This window comes from Myotis lucifugus, unplaced genomic scaffold (assembly GCF_000147115.1).
Source record: "Myotis lucifugus unplaced genomic scaffold, Myoluc2.0 scaffold_136, whole genome shotgun sequence".
NCBI classification, from domain to species: Eukaryota; Metazoa; Chordata; class Mammalia; order Chiroptera; family Vespertilionidae; genus Myotis; species Myotis lucifugus.
Window position 1 is genome coordinate 3,551,980 of NW_005871184.1, and position 17,394 is coordinate 3,569,373.

The 17,394-nt window shown below is 38.6% G+C and overlaps 1 protein-coding gene across 2 annotated transcripts; it reads right to left on the reverse strand.

Annotated features, from left to right (window-relative positions):
- Positions 1-466: 466 nt before the first annotated feature.
- Positions 467-16,482, reverse strand: AMTN (amelotin). Of its 2 annotated transcripts, XM_023758654.1 has the most exons (8): positions 16,427-16,482; positions 12,787-12,873; positions 11,664-11,729; positions 10,673-10,765; positions 6,596-6,631; positions 4,723-4,749; positions 1,403-1,667; positions 467-741 (listed from the first exon to the last, which is right to left on the reverse strand). In XM_023758654.1, exons 1-8 carry the CDS (start codon positions 16,478-16,480, stop codon positions 731-733), a joined length of 639 nt encoding a protein of 212 aa, XP_023614422.1. In that variant the 5' UTR covers positions 16,481-16,482; the 3' UTR covers positions 467-730. The 2 variants fall into 2 exon arrangements, with proteins under 2 accessions (XP_023614422.1, XP_023614423.1); XM_023758655.1 differs by lacking the exon at positions 4,723-4,749.
- Between the last annotated feature and the right edge of the window lie 912 nt (positions 16,483-17,394).

Genomic DNA, 17,394 nt, shown 5'->3' on the forward strand with positions numbered 1-17,394 from the left:
TAGTGTAGTATAGTTTGTATTAATCTCTCTCACCCTCTCCCACTCTGAGTGAATTGTAATGGTCTAGGTTATAAATTTAAATCAGATTAAATTCTACCTTTTAGGTGTGAGAAGCAAGAGAATCACCTTTAATAATAACTTTTAGCACTGTCATTTCTCACTCTCAGACATACCAAAATTAAGCATTAAACACCATAATCACTAGCTCTGTATGTAAGTAGCTTGAGGAACAATATGATTTACAATTCTTTGTTTCCACTGTATATTTTAGACAATCAAAAATAATTTCCATGTAGAAGTTAAATTTGGGGAGTAAGTCCTAAGGTGGTTGTGAGGAAATCAGAGCATTTCCTTCCATTGCTGGGTATCCATTCCCACAACTACAGATAGTCCTAGACCTGAGGGTCTCCCCGAAAAGGTCTAATTTTCTTCCATCCTCAAAGAAGAAAACGTCAGTTTTCAAAACATGTTTTAATGTATATGTCATCCATATCCAGGATGGTGTCATGTTACATTTCAAAGACAAATCATCTATTTAATTACTCTTTTTCAGAAGTCTGTATTCTCTAGGAAGAATATGTTTTCTGAAATTTCAAGCAAGTTTTTAGTTAACTAAGAATTTCTTCTGGTATTCTTCAGTGTCTCAATTTTTTTCATAATATGCTCAGTGACAAATACTTCTATGTAGCACCACACTTAAGGTGGTTTAGTTGAAAAAATTCGCAACAGCTTACTGAATTCCTGGAAGAAAAGAAAACACTTTTAAAATGAGGTCAAAGCATATTGAATTTAAACATTTTTACCTGCCATCAGAATTTTTTTTCTAGGAGCAAGAGTATCAGTATCAAATTGTTCTTTTATCCCCAAGGACATTTGGTTCCAGACACACACACTTGTTAAACTATTATCTTTGCTTGTTCCCACTAGAAGAGCTTATTTTTGCAACATTTCTCAAGTCCCACCTGAATGGCACACGGGTTCGTCTGTGTGCTAAGTGCAGTGTGTTACTAGTGGCTGCTTGTAGCATTAAGTTCGGGAGAAGTTGGAGGCTCATCCATGACCAGTGAGTGGAAAAAAGAATCATGATGGGTGAACTGTCTCTGCTGTGGGCCTGTATGTGTCTGAGATGGGAAAAGGAGAGTCAGTCTGTTTCAAAATACTTCCAGGTCCAACCTAAGGTGGAAAGTATGTATGCCAGCAATTAAATCTCTTCTTTCTGGGTCCAGCCGGTAGGGTTGGTGGCCCAGTGAAAATATTCCCTCCCATTGCTGCACTACTGTGAGTAAAGGGGCTCCCTGACTTTATTAAGATCTGTATTTATCAACAAGACAAAGAACTCTTCTCTCCCTCTCTGCAGATGACTGTCATGATCCAGGGCGTTTTCCTGGCTGGGAGAACTTACCATGGGGGAACCCGGTAGTGGTTTCCTCGGCGATGTGCATGCCCCTTTGGATGCCTGCTGGAGTGGTCACTTCAAAGTCATCATCTGTGCCACTGGGGGTCGGGGAGGGGCCTTCTGGGGCTCCCTGGACGGCAGGATTTACTCCTGCTTGTCCCGCAGGAAGGATTGTGTTCTGGATGTCTGGATTAGCATGGCTGGTGGGCAGGATGGCTCCGGAGAACAAGGGGTGGAAGAGGAGGCCTGTGAAGATTTGCGGGGCCACTGGCTGGAATGAGGGAAGGAAACAGAAAACAGAGTTAAAGGAATACATTTTAAAGGCCAGTCAACCAGGCTTTCTTCTTTGAGGGCAATATGTTTGGGTAGGAATGGCAGGATAGAGAAGGGAGAGTCAGAGAAAATAATAAAGATGGGCCCTCCTCAAAGGAAATGTCTCTCTCCCTGAGCCAAGCCTGATGCTGGCTTCATTACTGGGATTCCTTGCGGTGCTGCAATTCCCTCAGAAAGGGAAAGCCACAATCAAGCCAGTCGGGTGTATTTGGAGGTAGGATTCAGGCAGAAAATCCATAGAATTATGACAGGCTATGTCTCTGTAATGAACCGAAATCATAGTCTTTCCTGTGCAACTAATTTTTTAAAAGGTAGTCTAGGAGACTAAAAATTAATGGGCAAAATTAATTCAAGTAGATTAATCAATCCTCATCTCATGGTTTGCATCCCTTCATTTGTCTTTTGATGTGTTTTTCAAAGGTATTGGAATATTTGGTCATAAATATTTCTCTTAGTAATTCAGCCACTTGTGTATTCCTTGGGGTTCCCAATGGAACTCTTTATTGAACTGTCAATGATCTGCACAGTGGTAATGGATGCTGCTGCCGCCACACTTCTTCTTCTCCCCCGCCACCCGCCCAGGGGAAAAAATTACTGTGAGAAGTTCCACCTAAGAAGAAATATTTTTTAAAAATATATTTTATTGATTTTTTCACAGAGAGGAAGGGAGAGGGATAGAGAGAGTCAGAAATATCGATGAGAGAGAAACATCGATCAGCTGCCTCCTGCACACTCCCCTCTGGGTATGTGCCCACAACCGAGGTACATGCCCTTGACCGGAATCGAACCTGGGACCCTTGAGTCCGCAGGCCGACGCTCTATCCACTGAGCCAAACTGGTTAGGGCAAGAAGGAATATTTTGACATTGGCTGGTTCAGACAGGACCCAGTTCTCCAGGACCTCCTAGCTCTGTAGGTGTTTTCATGGTATAAAAAGGGCCAAGAGCTCACAATTAAGATTCAGTTCAATTTCCTTGAACATGGTTCTTGATTGTTAGTTTTCATAAGAACCACCCAAGGAATTTGTAATAAAGGTAAGTTCCTAGGCTCCATTGTTAGATTACGATGGACTAGGTTGAGGGCAGGACCTAGAAATCTGCATTCTAACCAGCCTTCCAAGTTGTCCTGATTTGAGATCCAGGACTGAAGTTTGGGAAACACCGTTGTAGACGTATGAGGTATTAAAGCCAGAATTAAATGTATGCTGCATGAGAGACAGCAGTAGAGTACAGAAGTTTCAAATGAGGATCATGATATCAATAGGTTTGAAATAAAGCAGGTGGGTTGTAGCCATCATTAAAAACAAGATAAAAAGAATAGTCTATATCTATACTAATAAAAGGGTAATATGCTAATTAGACCAGGTCAACCAGCCATCTTCTGGACATCTGACTTCCTTCCGGACAAAGCCATGATGGTGGGGGCTGAGGCAGAGGCAGTTAGGGGCAAGATCAGGCTGGCAGGGGAGAGCAGTTAGGGACAAGTTCAGGCTGACAGGGGGTTAGGGGTGATCAGGCCAGCAGGGGAGAACAGTTTGGGGTGATCAGGCCAGCAGGGGAGGGCAGTTGGGGGCAAGATCAAGCCGTCAGGGGAGGGCAGATGGGGGCGAGATTAGACTGGCAGGGGAGGGCCATTGGGGGTGACCAGGCCAGCAGAGGAGGGAAGTTGGGGGCATTAGGCAGGCAGGCAGGTGAGTGGTTAAGAGCCAGTGGTCCTGAATTGCTAGAGGGATGTCCAACTGCCAGTTTAGGCCTAATTCCTGTGGGATCGAGCCTAAACCAGCGGTCAGACATCCCCTGAGGGGTCCCAGATTGGAGAGGGTGCAGGCCGGGGTGAGGGACACCTCCACTCCCTGTGCACAAATTTTGTGCACTGAGCCTCTAGTAGACTATAAATTACCTATTGTAGTCCATATAATAAGGGTAAATATAGTTTCATGAAACGTGTGTGTGTGTGTGTGTGTGTGTGTGTGTGTACTATGTGTGTTGTCCGTGTTAGCTGAATGAAAAATATAGCTGTTACTGTGGGTTTTAATAAACAATGTTTTAAAACCATTGGCATAGTAGATAGAAAAATGGCTTTCGATCTGTTTTTGAGCTTGGAACCTAATTTTCTTAAGCTCTCTGAGCCTCAGTTCCTTTATCTATAAAGGTGGGTTAAAAACTTTGGCTTTGTAATTTGGTGAGGATTAAAGGCACTATGTAAACCTTAATCAATAAAGAAAAAAAATCTATTAGGTGCCTGTTATATAGAATTGGCTCAAAAACTGGTAAACGTAGGTGTAAATGTGTTAATGTTGACAAAACAGCCCCATTATTTTATTTATGGACAATCTATCAAGTCTCTACCTTTTTCTACAATAGAAAATTTTAAAAAAAACTGTCTTCTCAGGTAATGTCTCAACTCTTAATTTCAATGTCATGTTTAGATACCATATTAATTCATTTTTCTCTAAAAATGACTTACAGAAAATGCATAGAAGAGCCTAGTAATGATAATATTAGTATTATTTAGGTTCATCTATCACTATAAAACACTAAAAAATATATTTTCCTGCAAAAATTAAAAATTTAAGTCAAGGAAATTAAATTTTCCTGCAAAAAATTTATATATATATATATATATATATATATATATATATATATATTAAAAACCTCTGTTATTGCATTTCAGTAATTTACAATCCTGGATTTTAATAAATATAAAGTAAAAATATGCATTGGTTTTCTGGATAGAATTGAATCTGACATCAATATACAGAAAACAAAAGCTAAGTCAAATTAATGGAAAAGTAACTGGATAATGAAGATAAAAGGCCCACCTAGGCAAAGGATAATAACTTAATGCAAAGACCTATAAAAATTTTCAATTTATTGTAGAAGACAACGAGTTTAGGGTTTGTGGTCAAAGAGACTATTAATATGAGGACAGAAAACAGCATTGTATTAGCACTGAAAATAATTTTAAATATTAGTAATTAAAAAATGTTTTTACCAATTCCTCTGAGCTTAGGATAGTACCCTAAAAAATAATAACAAAAATTGTTAGACAAATTTTAATATATTAATGGCATGATGTGTATAACATAACTTAAAAGATTAAATTAATTTTAAAAATTGTAAAAATAGACTTTATTTTCAACAAAATTTTAAACTGCCTTGTGACTTGCATTACAAAACTCTTGTCAGCACATGATATTAGACAGATAACATTATTTGAGTGATGTGAAGTCTTTCATATTTTAAAAATATATTTTTTCCATTATTAAGTAATAGATGCACATTGGAGGAAACTTGGAAAGTGCAGAAAGCAAGAAGAAAAATAACATAATCGCATCTGGAAGAGTTTGATATATTTTCTTCCAGATGTTTTTCACACATTTGTTTTTCATATAATAGAAGTCATGTCATTTAAACAATTTCTGTCTTCCTTTTTCTTTTAATACTATACGATGACCATTTAACCACATTACAGACCTATTTTAATAAAAAGACTTTCAAATGATCACAAAATATTGGCTTTAATGTTGCACAGCTAACTTATGTTCCTTTCTTTAAAATTTAAGTTGCACCCAATATTCTTCTGTACTATAAATATTATTTTAATTAACATATTTGTAAATAAACCTTTGCTATATTTCAGATTATTTTCTTAGATGTGTTCCCAGATGTGGAATCAAGAGTTGATCTAAATTTTATATTTGATTCTGCTTTTAGAAGTAAAAACTGCCATCTGATGCTCATATTTGATCTTGACCATTGGTAATTTTACCAGTAATCTCAAGAATTACCTTTCACACACACACACACACACACACACACACACACACACACGAGAGAGAGGGGGCAATGTTTGTATAATTTTTTAGGGAAATGATATATAATTAATAAATAAATTTGAAGTTAAAAAAATAAATCCCCCAAATCATAACTCAGATCAATCCCATTAATTTATTTTTGTCTTAACAGTGTGATTTAAAGAATTGACTGGTTGTATCACCTGTGACATTTACTATCTCTGTGATTGTAACTGCATTCCTGTATCTCCAGTTACTCACCTTCAAATTGGCAATAAAAATCCTATCTAATAAAAGAGTAATATGCAAATTAACCATCACTCCACAACAAAAAGATGGTGGCGCCCATAGAGGCTGGGCAGGACACTGGTGGCGTCACCCCAGCAACGTGAGCCCAGCAGGCAAGCAGGGCACAGGCAGCACCCAGCAGGACCTGCTGGGTGGTGGCGGCGGCGACCTTAGAGCAGGCAAGCGGCCTGCAGGCAGCACCCAGCAGGGCCTGCTGGGCGGTGGCGGCAGCAACCTGCAGAAGGACCCAGCAGGGCCTGCTAGGCGGTGGTGGTGGCAAACTGCGAGCAGGCAAGCAGCCCGCAGGCAGCACCCATCAGGGCCTGCTGGGCAGTGGCGGTGACCGGCGAGCAGGCAAGTGGGCCCGCAGGCAGCACCCAGCAGGGCCTGCTTGCCCATCCCAGTGGTGTGGAGCAGGCAGGCCCCGCAGAGAGCAGAGAACCACAGGGAGTGGGCCCAAGCTGTCAGTAGCACATCCCCTGAGAGCTCCCATATTGGAGAGGGTGTAGGTCGAGCTGAGGGATCCCCCCCTCCACTCCTTTCCCCTGTGCACAAATTTTGTGCACCAGGCCTCTAGTATTGTCTATAAAAGGTTATTTTGAAGATGAAATGAGATAGTACATAATAAATAATAAAATACTTATAACAGTGCCTGGCATTATCAGTGTTCATACAGTGCAAAGTAAATAGTAAACTTGGCAACTATTTGGTGAATCGAGGCAAGATTAAATATTTCACACTAAGATGATTTCAAACAAAAGCCATCATATGAAATAACCTTACCTGGGCTCCAAGTTGTGCTACAATAAGTGGTAACATCTGGAAAGAAATTATAATAAATTCAGTAAAAAACATATTCAAAGGTAAGTTCTGATGGATGATATCAATATCAAGACTTTCTTAAAAAACACATTTGTTCAACAAGTATTTGTTACTAATGTATCATCTATAATCCTAGATATAGACTCATAGAACTGGATGGCTATCAGAACTCATCCAATTTGTAAAAAAGAAGATTAGACCCAGGGAGATTTTAAAACCTGTACAAGGCAGCACATCTAGAAGGTAGATGTTAGTAAATTGGATGATCAAAAAATAATTTTGGCCTTAATCTACCTCCAAATTGAAAATTATCCCAAGAAATAATGATATAAAACGTGATAAAAAAGCATGTGTTTATTTTGTATAGCACTTAAGAAGATACGTGAAAACACAGTGAATATTTTCAAATACGATGAATTCTTGAAGCATTTATGGTTAGTCTCATGACGGTTGCCTGGGAGTCCCGCTGTTAAAATAGAGCACTGGAAGGAAAGGATGGATGACATTGTTCAATAATCCCTGGCACTGAAAGAGCTCTTAGAACTGAGAAATATTTTGAAAGGTCACTGGTAACTATGTAAATGTCCTGAATTTATAGTCAGACAGATTTGGATGAGGTGTTGGTGTGCTCTGGTTCTTCAAGAACTAACCTAGAGTTTGTCAAAGAGAACTAGGGCTTTAGGATTTATTTTTATTTTTATAAAGATTCACACAGTGTCAGGAAAGTAATCAAAATAGAACTTTTAATAGCAACCAACCCCAAAGATTTAGAAGTCTCATGAAAAAGACTCTTAACTTTATTATTTTCCAGGACAGTAATAGCCATAGTAACAAAAGGTAAAAAGTACATACTTTTAAGAAAAGCCTTCCTCTTCATTAGATCTCTGGCTACTGACCAAAAATCAACTAATTTCAGGGTGGCAATGGGGAAGGGTGTTGGGGGGAAGGGGCATGAGGTTTGGGAGAAAACAAAATTGAATTTTTTTTTTTAAAAAAAAGATGAGTTGGAAGGAACAAAAAGATACAAATAGGAAACTAGAGATGTCTAAGTAATTACAGATAATTTAATATTTCAACAATGTAAAAATAAATTCTTTTATTAGTGTTTGCTAGAGAAATTATTTGAAATAATAATAGCTAATAGTTGGTGAATGTATACTGTGTGGTAAGAAGTATTCTAAGTGTTTTATGTATGATTACTCATTTAACCTTTATAAAAGCTCTAGAGGTAGGTTGTATTTTACTCCCATTTTAAATTATGAGGAGAGTGAGCCACAGGTGGTTAAGTAACTTGGCCAACATCATGCAGGTAATAAGTGGAGAGCTAGGATTGACCAGACGTTGTGTGAATCTAGAGTCCACTCCACCATGTTGGCCTTGCTTTGAAAAATGGGAGCTTTGGACAGGTGCCCAAGTTTCTGGCAGAGGACCCTGGAAAGGCAGGGTCAGAAGGACTGGGGTGCACAGGAGAAGGGCAGGTATGGGAACCCTCAGTGGTGGTAAAGCCTAAAGAGAGTGAAGAATCTCCACTGAGAAGGGAGATTGATTTATGATATTGCATGTTGGAGAATGTGTATTGTTAAATCCTCTCTACTGAACCTTTAGTAATATCTACAGTGACCACTAATGCATTTGACCAGAGTGAATGCGAAGATGTGCTAAGTCTGACTTCAAGGTTAGAGCAGGGCAATAATTGAAACTGAAGTGGGGCAGTTGGCATAAGGACCATGCCAGGATCACGTGTTAAAGAGATGTTCATTTTATATGCCCATTTCTCTAGTCTTTTTCAGAGAATAGCTTTTATTATTGAGATGTATATAAGCAGCAAATATGTTGAGTGAAGGCTCTAAAATATCTGTAGGAAATAAGTACAAGTATACATTTCAATATTAAAAAAGAAATGTAAAAGTTAGTTATGTTACAGAATTTCACAAATAGGAATTAATGAAGCCGCTTAGAGTGTCTTGTGTTGTTATTTTGGACAAAGGTATAAAAAAAAGTATTAGTTGCATATGATGTAAAATTTAAACTGAGCAGCTTAAAATTATTTTGTCAGTTAAACTCAGCTTTGATTATAATTACTAATTAATACAAGCTTACTCTTATTAAAACCTGGAGGTGTCCATAGTAGTAAGAAGATGGTTAGGATATATTGGTCCATTATTGTATTCATGCTTCATAATTTGGGAATGTGTATTAAAAGTCTTATATTTTTATGTCTTCACACCTACAAATTATTTTCCTAAGAACTACTCCTAAGAAGATAATCATGATATGGTCAAAGACTTAGTTAAAAAAATGTTCACTGTAGCATAATTTATAGAAGCAAAATTAAAAAAAAAATACACCAAACTTTCGTAATACAACAAAAAACTAAGCAATCATTAAAAACAACGTTATAAGTGAATATCTCAAAACACAAAGACTATTCAATATTTATTAAATAAAAAATCAAATGATAGAACATTACATATTGTAAGAACATATTTTCTTAAAATATGTGCTAAGTCTGACTTCAAGGTTAGAGCAGGGCAATTTTCTTAAAATATGTGCTTAACACATCATAGAAAAAAAAAGACAGGAAGGACATATCCTAGAATGCTTACAGTGTTTAATCCTGACCATTAGGATTATGTCGTGGCCTCCTCCCCCATGTTAAACTGAATTTTTGAGGTTATTTTGCTCATCTATATTTTCTAAGTTCTCTATAATTACTATATATGATGCATATAATAAATAATAAAGCTTCTACAAAAAATTAGACCATTATGTGGGGCTAAAATAATCTGGTAGGGAGAATAAGTTATCCATAATGACTTAGTCCAGTCATAAAGGGATCATTATATTTTTCCCTAGAGCCTAATAATCTATTTAAAGAAGTTTCAGAAAGGTAGATATTTGGGCTTTGTCCATAGTTAAAATTCAAACACATCCCTAAGTGTTTGATGTCCTAAATATGTCCTTTATATCTTAACTAGAGGCCTGATGCACAAATTCGTGCACGGGTGGGGTCCCTTGGAGTGGCCTCTGGGGATTGGGCCCCAGCTTGTGCCCCCAGCCTTACAGCCCTGCAGCCCCACCTGGAACTCCACCTTGGCCTGGTGCCGCCCCCTCACCTGCTCCACCATCCTGCCTGTGGGGCAATGGATCAGGGCCTGGCCCCTGCCCAGCTCCCTCAACACCTGGGAGCCAGGTGGCGGCTCCACCTTCTGCCGCCGCTGCCACAGGTGGCCATCTATCTGCAGGGCGATCAGTGGGGTGATCAGGCTCATGCTCATACCAGTCTTGGCCTGGTGCCGCACACTCAACTGCTCCACTATCCCGCTGCAGTCCCGCTCTCGTCAGGCCCATAAGGGCTGGCAGCGCCTCCACTGCCACCCGCTGCCAGCGCCATGTCGCTGATGCCTGCCATGTTCTGTGCCGCCCCCCAGTGGTCAGCGCATGTCATAGCGAGTGGTTTAACTCCCAGTAGAACCACCCGAGGGGGCAATTTGCATATTAGGCTTTTATGATATAGGATGTGAGAGGGTTTTCCATGAAAGCAAATGATGGTAGGAAGTAGGTAAGAACTAGAAAGTACTTGGGGACTTTTGAGTGGGCCTGACAAAAAGGTACAAAAAGGAGATTAGAATTTAAATTTTATTCGCCTCTTAATTTTAATTTGGGATGATTCTGGCCACCCAGAAGGTCTTCAATAGGAAACACAACATGCTAGAGAAGAGTCCTGCTACTTCTCATTTTCCTCCTTATACTTCTGACTTCACAATCTTCCCAACTCTTCATGTTTTTCTATTACCCATTACAAATGTATTCTAGAGAGGTTATGAGGCAGAATGCTCAGTTTTCTAGGAGTGTTCTCATGGATTTTCAGCATGACCCAAATTGTCAAAGACTGTTCCATGTTCTGTAGAACATCCCTCTACAAATTATCTGGAGGAAATATTTAAGAACCTTGAACAAATTATTTCCTCCTCTTTAGGCTTCCACCTAAGAGAAGGCACTCCCCAATTTTTAACTGAAGTCCCGTTGTTGACTTACTTGGGGTTGCAGCTGCTGTTGAACATTTAATCCCCCAAGGGCCAGTGGGAGGGTATGGGCAGCAGGTGCCATTCCTGCAGGAGGAGGATTTAGCTGTAAGGCAAAGAAGGTTGTCATTGTATTGTTTCAGTTTGACATTCAGGAAGCTAACATGTATTTACCAAATGTAAAATATGTTTACATGGAGAAGTTACTATGCAAATGTATACTATATTGCATTTAGAATTAGATATAGAGGTGAAGTTCCAAGACTTGTGTAGTCTACCAATACAACCATAGGTTGACTAACTTTTTTCATATTAAAATTTTCTTTGGCATTTAACCATTCTCTGAGAACAGCTTAGGTAATTTCAACCTGCATTTCCCTTTTTTGGCTCTAACAGCAATGATTCCTGGAATTTTCTGATGGCTTTCTCATGAAGAAATGATTCTTCATAGGATGTATCCCCATGAAAATTTCGAGAGTCAGAATAAAATATCTAGTCTGCATAGGATCTATTACTATATAAACCTGATTACTAGATAAAAATCCACTTTAATCAGCAAAGGAACTTAAACTATATATAGTTTAAATAACTATACAGATATTTTATGAAAAATGAAAATCTCCTACCCCTTCTGGTTTTCTCTAGTTGTTGGGGTGAAGCTAACAGTTATAGCATTTGAATGGTGGGTGCATGTTGTGGGGGAAAAGAGAGGAAGGCCTGCTGAAGAAATGGGGAGAGGAACTTGTAAAAGAGGTAAGAAGAACTGAAGGAGTAAAGGCTTGAGAATTGTAATTCCTTTAGCATCCCTTTTGCTAAAAAAAAAGTTCATGATGTGTTGAATAGCTTTCAGTTCTCTGACTTTTCTGTCTTCTCTCTTTCCATTGATCTACAATGAATATGTGTATATGTGTATATTTGTGGGTACACACATATATACACACACTCAACATTAGGTATTATATTTACTTAATAATGGCTATTAAATGATATAAAAGGGTACTTACCAGTTGCAGATCTGACACCATGGTGAGCATCTGTGTCAATGGTATTAGACTTAAAGAAGGGAAGACCTGCAGGGCATTGAAATTGATGTATACATGATGAGAGAGAGGTTGTCTGTTTTCACTAACCTGCCAATGGTGGACATCCTTAAGTAACTTATGCTCCCATTAGGGGTGGATTTGCCATGAAGGTGAAGCTTCACTAGTATTGCCCCCTTCCATGGCCCTGGGAGGCACCTGAGTAGCCTATCTAGTTTATGGTATTTATCAGCTTTAAAAATGTGTATTTCTTACTTCTGATTTCATGATTAATTATTCACTTTAGTACTTAATTTTACATATCTAACTTTGTATTCTTTTTCTAAATTATGTGAGCTTCAGTTTCCCTAAGGCAGCGGTCCTCAACCTGTGGGTCGTGACCCCTGAAAATACATCCTGCATATCAGATATTTACATTACGATTCATAAGAGTAGCAAAATTACAGTTATGAAGTATCAATGAAAATAATTTTATGGTTGGGGGTCCCACAGCATGAGGAACTGTATTAAAGGGGCGCGGCATTAGGAAGGTTGAGAACCACTGCAAGGAGAAAGATAGGTTTATGACCATAGATTAAAACCTTAGACTCTGGTGTTATCTGTTGTTTCATAAAGTCTAGATAAAGGCAAAGCATTTAAATATACTTTGAAGAAACAGACTTTATAGTGAGGCATTAGCTCATCAACAACAACGGAACTGGAGGAAATTTGCAGTTATTTTTATAGATTACCTCTATTAAGATTACCTCCCTGTTAGCTCTGGCAAATACCACGTGACATGTCACAGTATCACAGGGCACAGATGACCAAGCTTTGTCAACAGCCGTAGCTATTGCTTTTCAAATTTTACTAGATTTGATTACTAAAGCAAATTATTCTTCAGACAAAAGGAAAAGGAATGAGGATGCTTTGTTTTCCTTACTCAAAATTTTCAAAAAAGTGTATTTGTTCTTGTTTTACTTTTCTCCCAAAAGGAAAGCCTCACTCTCTCGTTTAGTTATGAGACTCCGTGTAAATCTTGATTTAAAAACCACTGGTCTTACCACGTTCCCTTTGCTGGCTGCAGTGCTCCTGTTGGAGGACTCACCTGATGTGGCTGCTGCCGGTTGAGTAGGGTTGTCTGATCTGGAACCAGCTGCGTTGGAGGAAGTCCCAAAGCAGGTTTGAGCTGCATCTGTGATAAACATTTTCGAGGCAGTGATGTGTTTGAGATTTTGTATCCATTCATTTACAGGACGTAACTAGTAGTCCCCAATGCAAAAATGCCCGTCCTTAGGCTCTGTGTGTTTTGGAGCAGTTTTAATTTCCTGGAACATTTCATGCATGGCAGGAGATAGAACCATAGAGTGGAAAAATGCCAGTCCAGGAGGTGTGTGGTGGGAGACAGCGTGGGGCAGGGCACATGAATTTCTGGTGGTAGTTCCCAGGTTCCCATTTCTTTTCTGTAACTGCCTTCCTCTTTTCTCAGGGGATGAAATACATAGTCTGCCCCTTAGCTCCGTTCACATCTGCTTTTTCCTAATGCTTGAATGCACTCTGCCACAATTCCCAATGCATTTTAACGAAGCTTTCTGCTTTTGCCTGTGCCTGACAACTCACTTTCTGTAATGGAAGTGAACTCCCTTTTCTGGCCAGAGTATTTTCCTAGTGTATTTGAGAAGCACTAAATTTAAGGGGTGAAAACGTGCTGGCGATCCTTATGATGTACAGGGTGTCCCCAAAATGTATACAAACACTTTTCAAAATTGCGCTATCAGCTGTTAAAGTGTGTATACATTTCTTGGGGTACCCTATGTTTGTATGGTTTTCTTTAAAGGTAAGGAAACCGAGGCCCAGACAAGCAAAGTGACCTGCCCAAGGTGACAGGGTGAGTGGGAGAGCCAGTACCGGATCCCCCAAGTGTTCTTGGCCCTTGAAGAAATGAATCCTTCCCTTAGCTTCTCTCCCTACTCCCTCTGCATTCAGGTGGAAGCTCCCTGGCCAGGTCTGCTTCTCTGTTACCCTTGCTTCTGGCTGCATCTCAGAGGGCCATGTGGTGTAGCCTTTCAGCATGTGCCCTTGGCCACTTGGATATACCCTGGAGCTGCCATTAATTGTTGGTTTCACTTTGGGACATTTCCCCTCAGGGTTAAGAGGAAAGATTGGAATTATCTATTCTTAGAAGTCCCTATAAGCTTTAAGATATGTAAGTACAAATTCTGCACATTTCTTTTCATTCTTTACAATCTACTATCAGCATGGCAGCCAGAGTGGTCCTTTGAAAACAACAGTCTGGTCCTTTCACTCCTCTGCTCAGCTCCTGCATTGGCTTCCATTCTCACTCAGAGTAAAAGCCAGAGACCCTACGGGGGCCTGCCAGCCCCTCATGCCCTGGGCCCCAGTGCCTCCCTGACTGTCCATTTCATTTCATTTCCCTCGCTCACTCTACTGCTGCTGTTGGCTATTTGCTATCTCTGTGACAGGTAAGGCCCACTCCTGCCCCACAGCCTCACCTCTACCCATCCCCTCTGTCAGGAATGCTTTTTCCCTGGACATTGGCTCACTCCCTCACCTGCTTCAAGTCTTTGCTTGAGTTCACTTTCTTATTGAGGCCCATTCTCCTGAAAATGCAACCTGCCCCATCTCCAATTCCCAAACTTGAGCCACTGAAAACAAGTGCTAGGCTGTTTTAAGTGTCCACATTTGCAAATTGACTCATTTTTATGCGTTTCTGATAATTCAATAAACTCACAAATAATTTTAAAAATCTCATCCATGTGTCCTGATTTTTTGGTTGACAGATACCACTGCTATACCTAATAGATATCTTGGTGTCACCTCCTGCGTCCCCTGAACCACTAACTGTAGCTGCTCTCGTGTTATTGGCTATTAGCAATCTTCATTGACCTTCATGCTACTCCTCAGTTTACCTCGAATGATAGCTGTGCTCCTGGAAGGTTTTATTTATCTTGAGTTTTTACGAAATGTATGGTAATTTAAATATAGTAGAGACACCCTATTTAGGAGAACCTTTTGGTAAATTTATTTGGTAAAGTGGGAAATCTGTGGTTTACAAAACAATTAACTTCCTAATTTACCTTGTTTAGAAGTTGAATTTTTGCAGATAACCTCTTTCAAGAAGGCATATGTATCATTTGGAAAGAAATAAGGAGGTTGTTTATTCATGTCTGTCCCATCCCCTTCCTACAAGATTACCCTCTTCTTCTCCTTCATAGGACTAATCATAGTTACAACTTATTATTTGACAGTTCTTTAAAAAAATTATTTGTTAGCATCTATTGTGTAGTGAACAACATGAAGGATCATGCCCTTTCTCCCCTCACCACTGTTTTTTAGTAGCTAGCACAATATCTGGTTTATAGAGAGTTTCCAATAAATATTTGTTGATTGTATGGATGACTACTGAAGTGTCAAGTGGGCTCAAAGCTCCCCTAAAATGTTTCTTTGCATTTTGCTATTTCATAGCAAATACATATATTGTAATTATTTTTTAATGTCTACACATAAGCATCTCAAATAGTCAAAGGGAAATCCACTTAGAGGCCCAAACCACTCATCTCTATGTCTGTAAAATATTGGAAGACAATTGGAGTATGTGTCCAAATGCAAGTGCTCATTTTCTTTAAAAAAAAAACCTGTTATGTGCAAATACATTTTGTGATGAAATGGTCTAAGTCAAAAGTCACAAAAATTTTTGTAATATTCCCTTGCAATTGTATGATTTGGTAGTCTTTTTGGAGTTTAGATAATCTAGATGTTTTGTGCTTCCAATTGGAAAAATCAGAAAATCCAGTTTATCTCTTTAGTCATGAGAAAATAATTAGTCGCCAACAAAAATCTTAAATTCTTTTTAGAAACTAAAATAATTATTCATTTTGAGTAGATATAATCGAAGGGGTTCTTTTTTTCTCCTAATTTCTACCCTATTGCTCTGCCAAATTAATAAAGGATGTCCCAAAATTCACGCAAGAAGTAATTTTGACAGAAAACACAGGTTTATAATTAAAAATTGTAAATTTTTTATTGATTCATAAAGTATACAGTATAAGGTTATGTGTGGAATAGCATATTCGGTAAATGGCCTCCACAGCTTTGCTGGCACATACGCACTCTTTTGTTATTGCCTGAGCAGCCGCATTTTTGAAGAAGAATGGTCCGATGATGCCTCCAGCCCAAAATCCGCACCAAACAGTGACACGTTGTGGATGCATTTGTTTCTCAGCAATCACTCGTGGATTTTCTGAACCCCAAATGCGACAATTTTGTCGATTAACCAAGCCATCAAGATGAAAATGAGCCTCATCAAAATTTAGCCACATTTATGCAAAATGGTCATGGAAAATTTCAATAAAAGAGTGCGTATGTGCCAGCAAAGCCGTGGAGGCCATTTACCCAATATGCTATTCCATACATAACCCTATATTGTATACTTTATGAATCAATAAAAAATTTACAATTTTTAATTATAAACCTGTGTTTTCTATCAAAATTACTTCTTGCGTGAATTTTGGGACACCCTTTAGAAGTTCTACTACGATGCACTTTAAGAATGTTAAGTATATTGAAATTTGCACTAACACTTTACTAGTTTACCATTTTTCACCTTGGAGAATAAAACTCAGAAACTAAGGGGATGGGTCACAGAACAGAGGGCAGGAAGAGAATTAGGTGTGTAATTAAGATGCTGCTAAGGTGGGTTGTACATAAGATAAACATATTGCACTTACTGGTAACGACTGAGTTGATCCCAGAAGATAAAACAGTAGAATCACAGTCTTCATGCTTCAAATTGCTACCTATAACAACAGAATAGTGTTACTCTTTCACTCCATTTTTTTTCCTTTTGAGAGAAGATGATACTTAGAAGAAAAAACCCCAGAATGCTCTGATTTGAAACACCGTCAATTAATGTTACCTTTCTCTCCACTAGACAAAATGTACAGGTGAAAAAAATCTTCAAAGTCCAGTTGATTTCTTCAGTTCCTGGGGTGAAAAATGTTATCCTTTGATGAGTTGTGAGTTTGTAGAAGGAATTTAAACTGAACTCTAGGAGGTTGGCAACTGAGAGACCAATGAGGACTCAGCTGTGAAATCATTTGGTTTCTTTCATTTCCCAACACTTCATTAGGTGAGTTATTAGCTGCAGACATCATATTACTCAATGTCTGCCATTTGAGTAGAGGGTATTTCAGGAAGACAGGGCTTGTGTAATTAACAAAAGTATAGACAATTAAAAAAATTAAAATCCTTCACCTCCATCTCCCTCCCAAATAACTTTCCAGATGTACCTGTTTTATCAGGTATGTATGAACATGCAACTCAAACATCAAAATATAACTGTGCGTTAAAAATGAGGCATATTATGCATATTGCTCTGCAAGTTACTTTGTTTACTTAACAAATAATGAACATCTTTATGTGTCAGTACATAGAGATTTATTTCATGGTTACATTACATTACATTTCATTTTGGTGGATATTTAATCCATTTCCATTTTATTTTATAATTACAGGAGTGGTACAATGGATATTTGTATACTTTTTTTTTACACATGTGGAAGTATTTCTGTACTGAAGTACAGAAGTATTTCTGTATAGAAGTATTGTATTGAAGGATACATATGTTTTAAAATTCAATGAATATGAGGTTTAAAAGTAATTATATGCTCAGTAAGTGCAATATTAGGAGTTTACA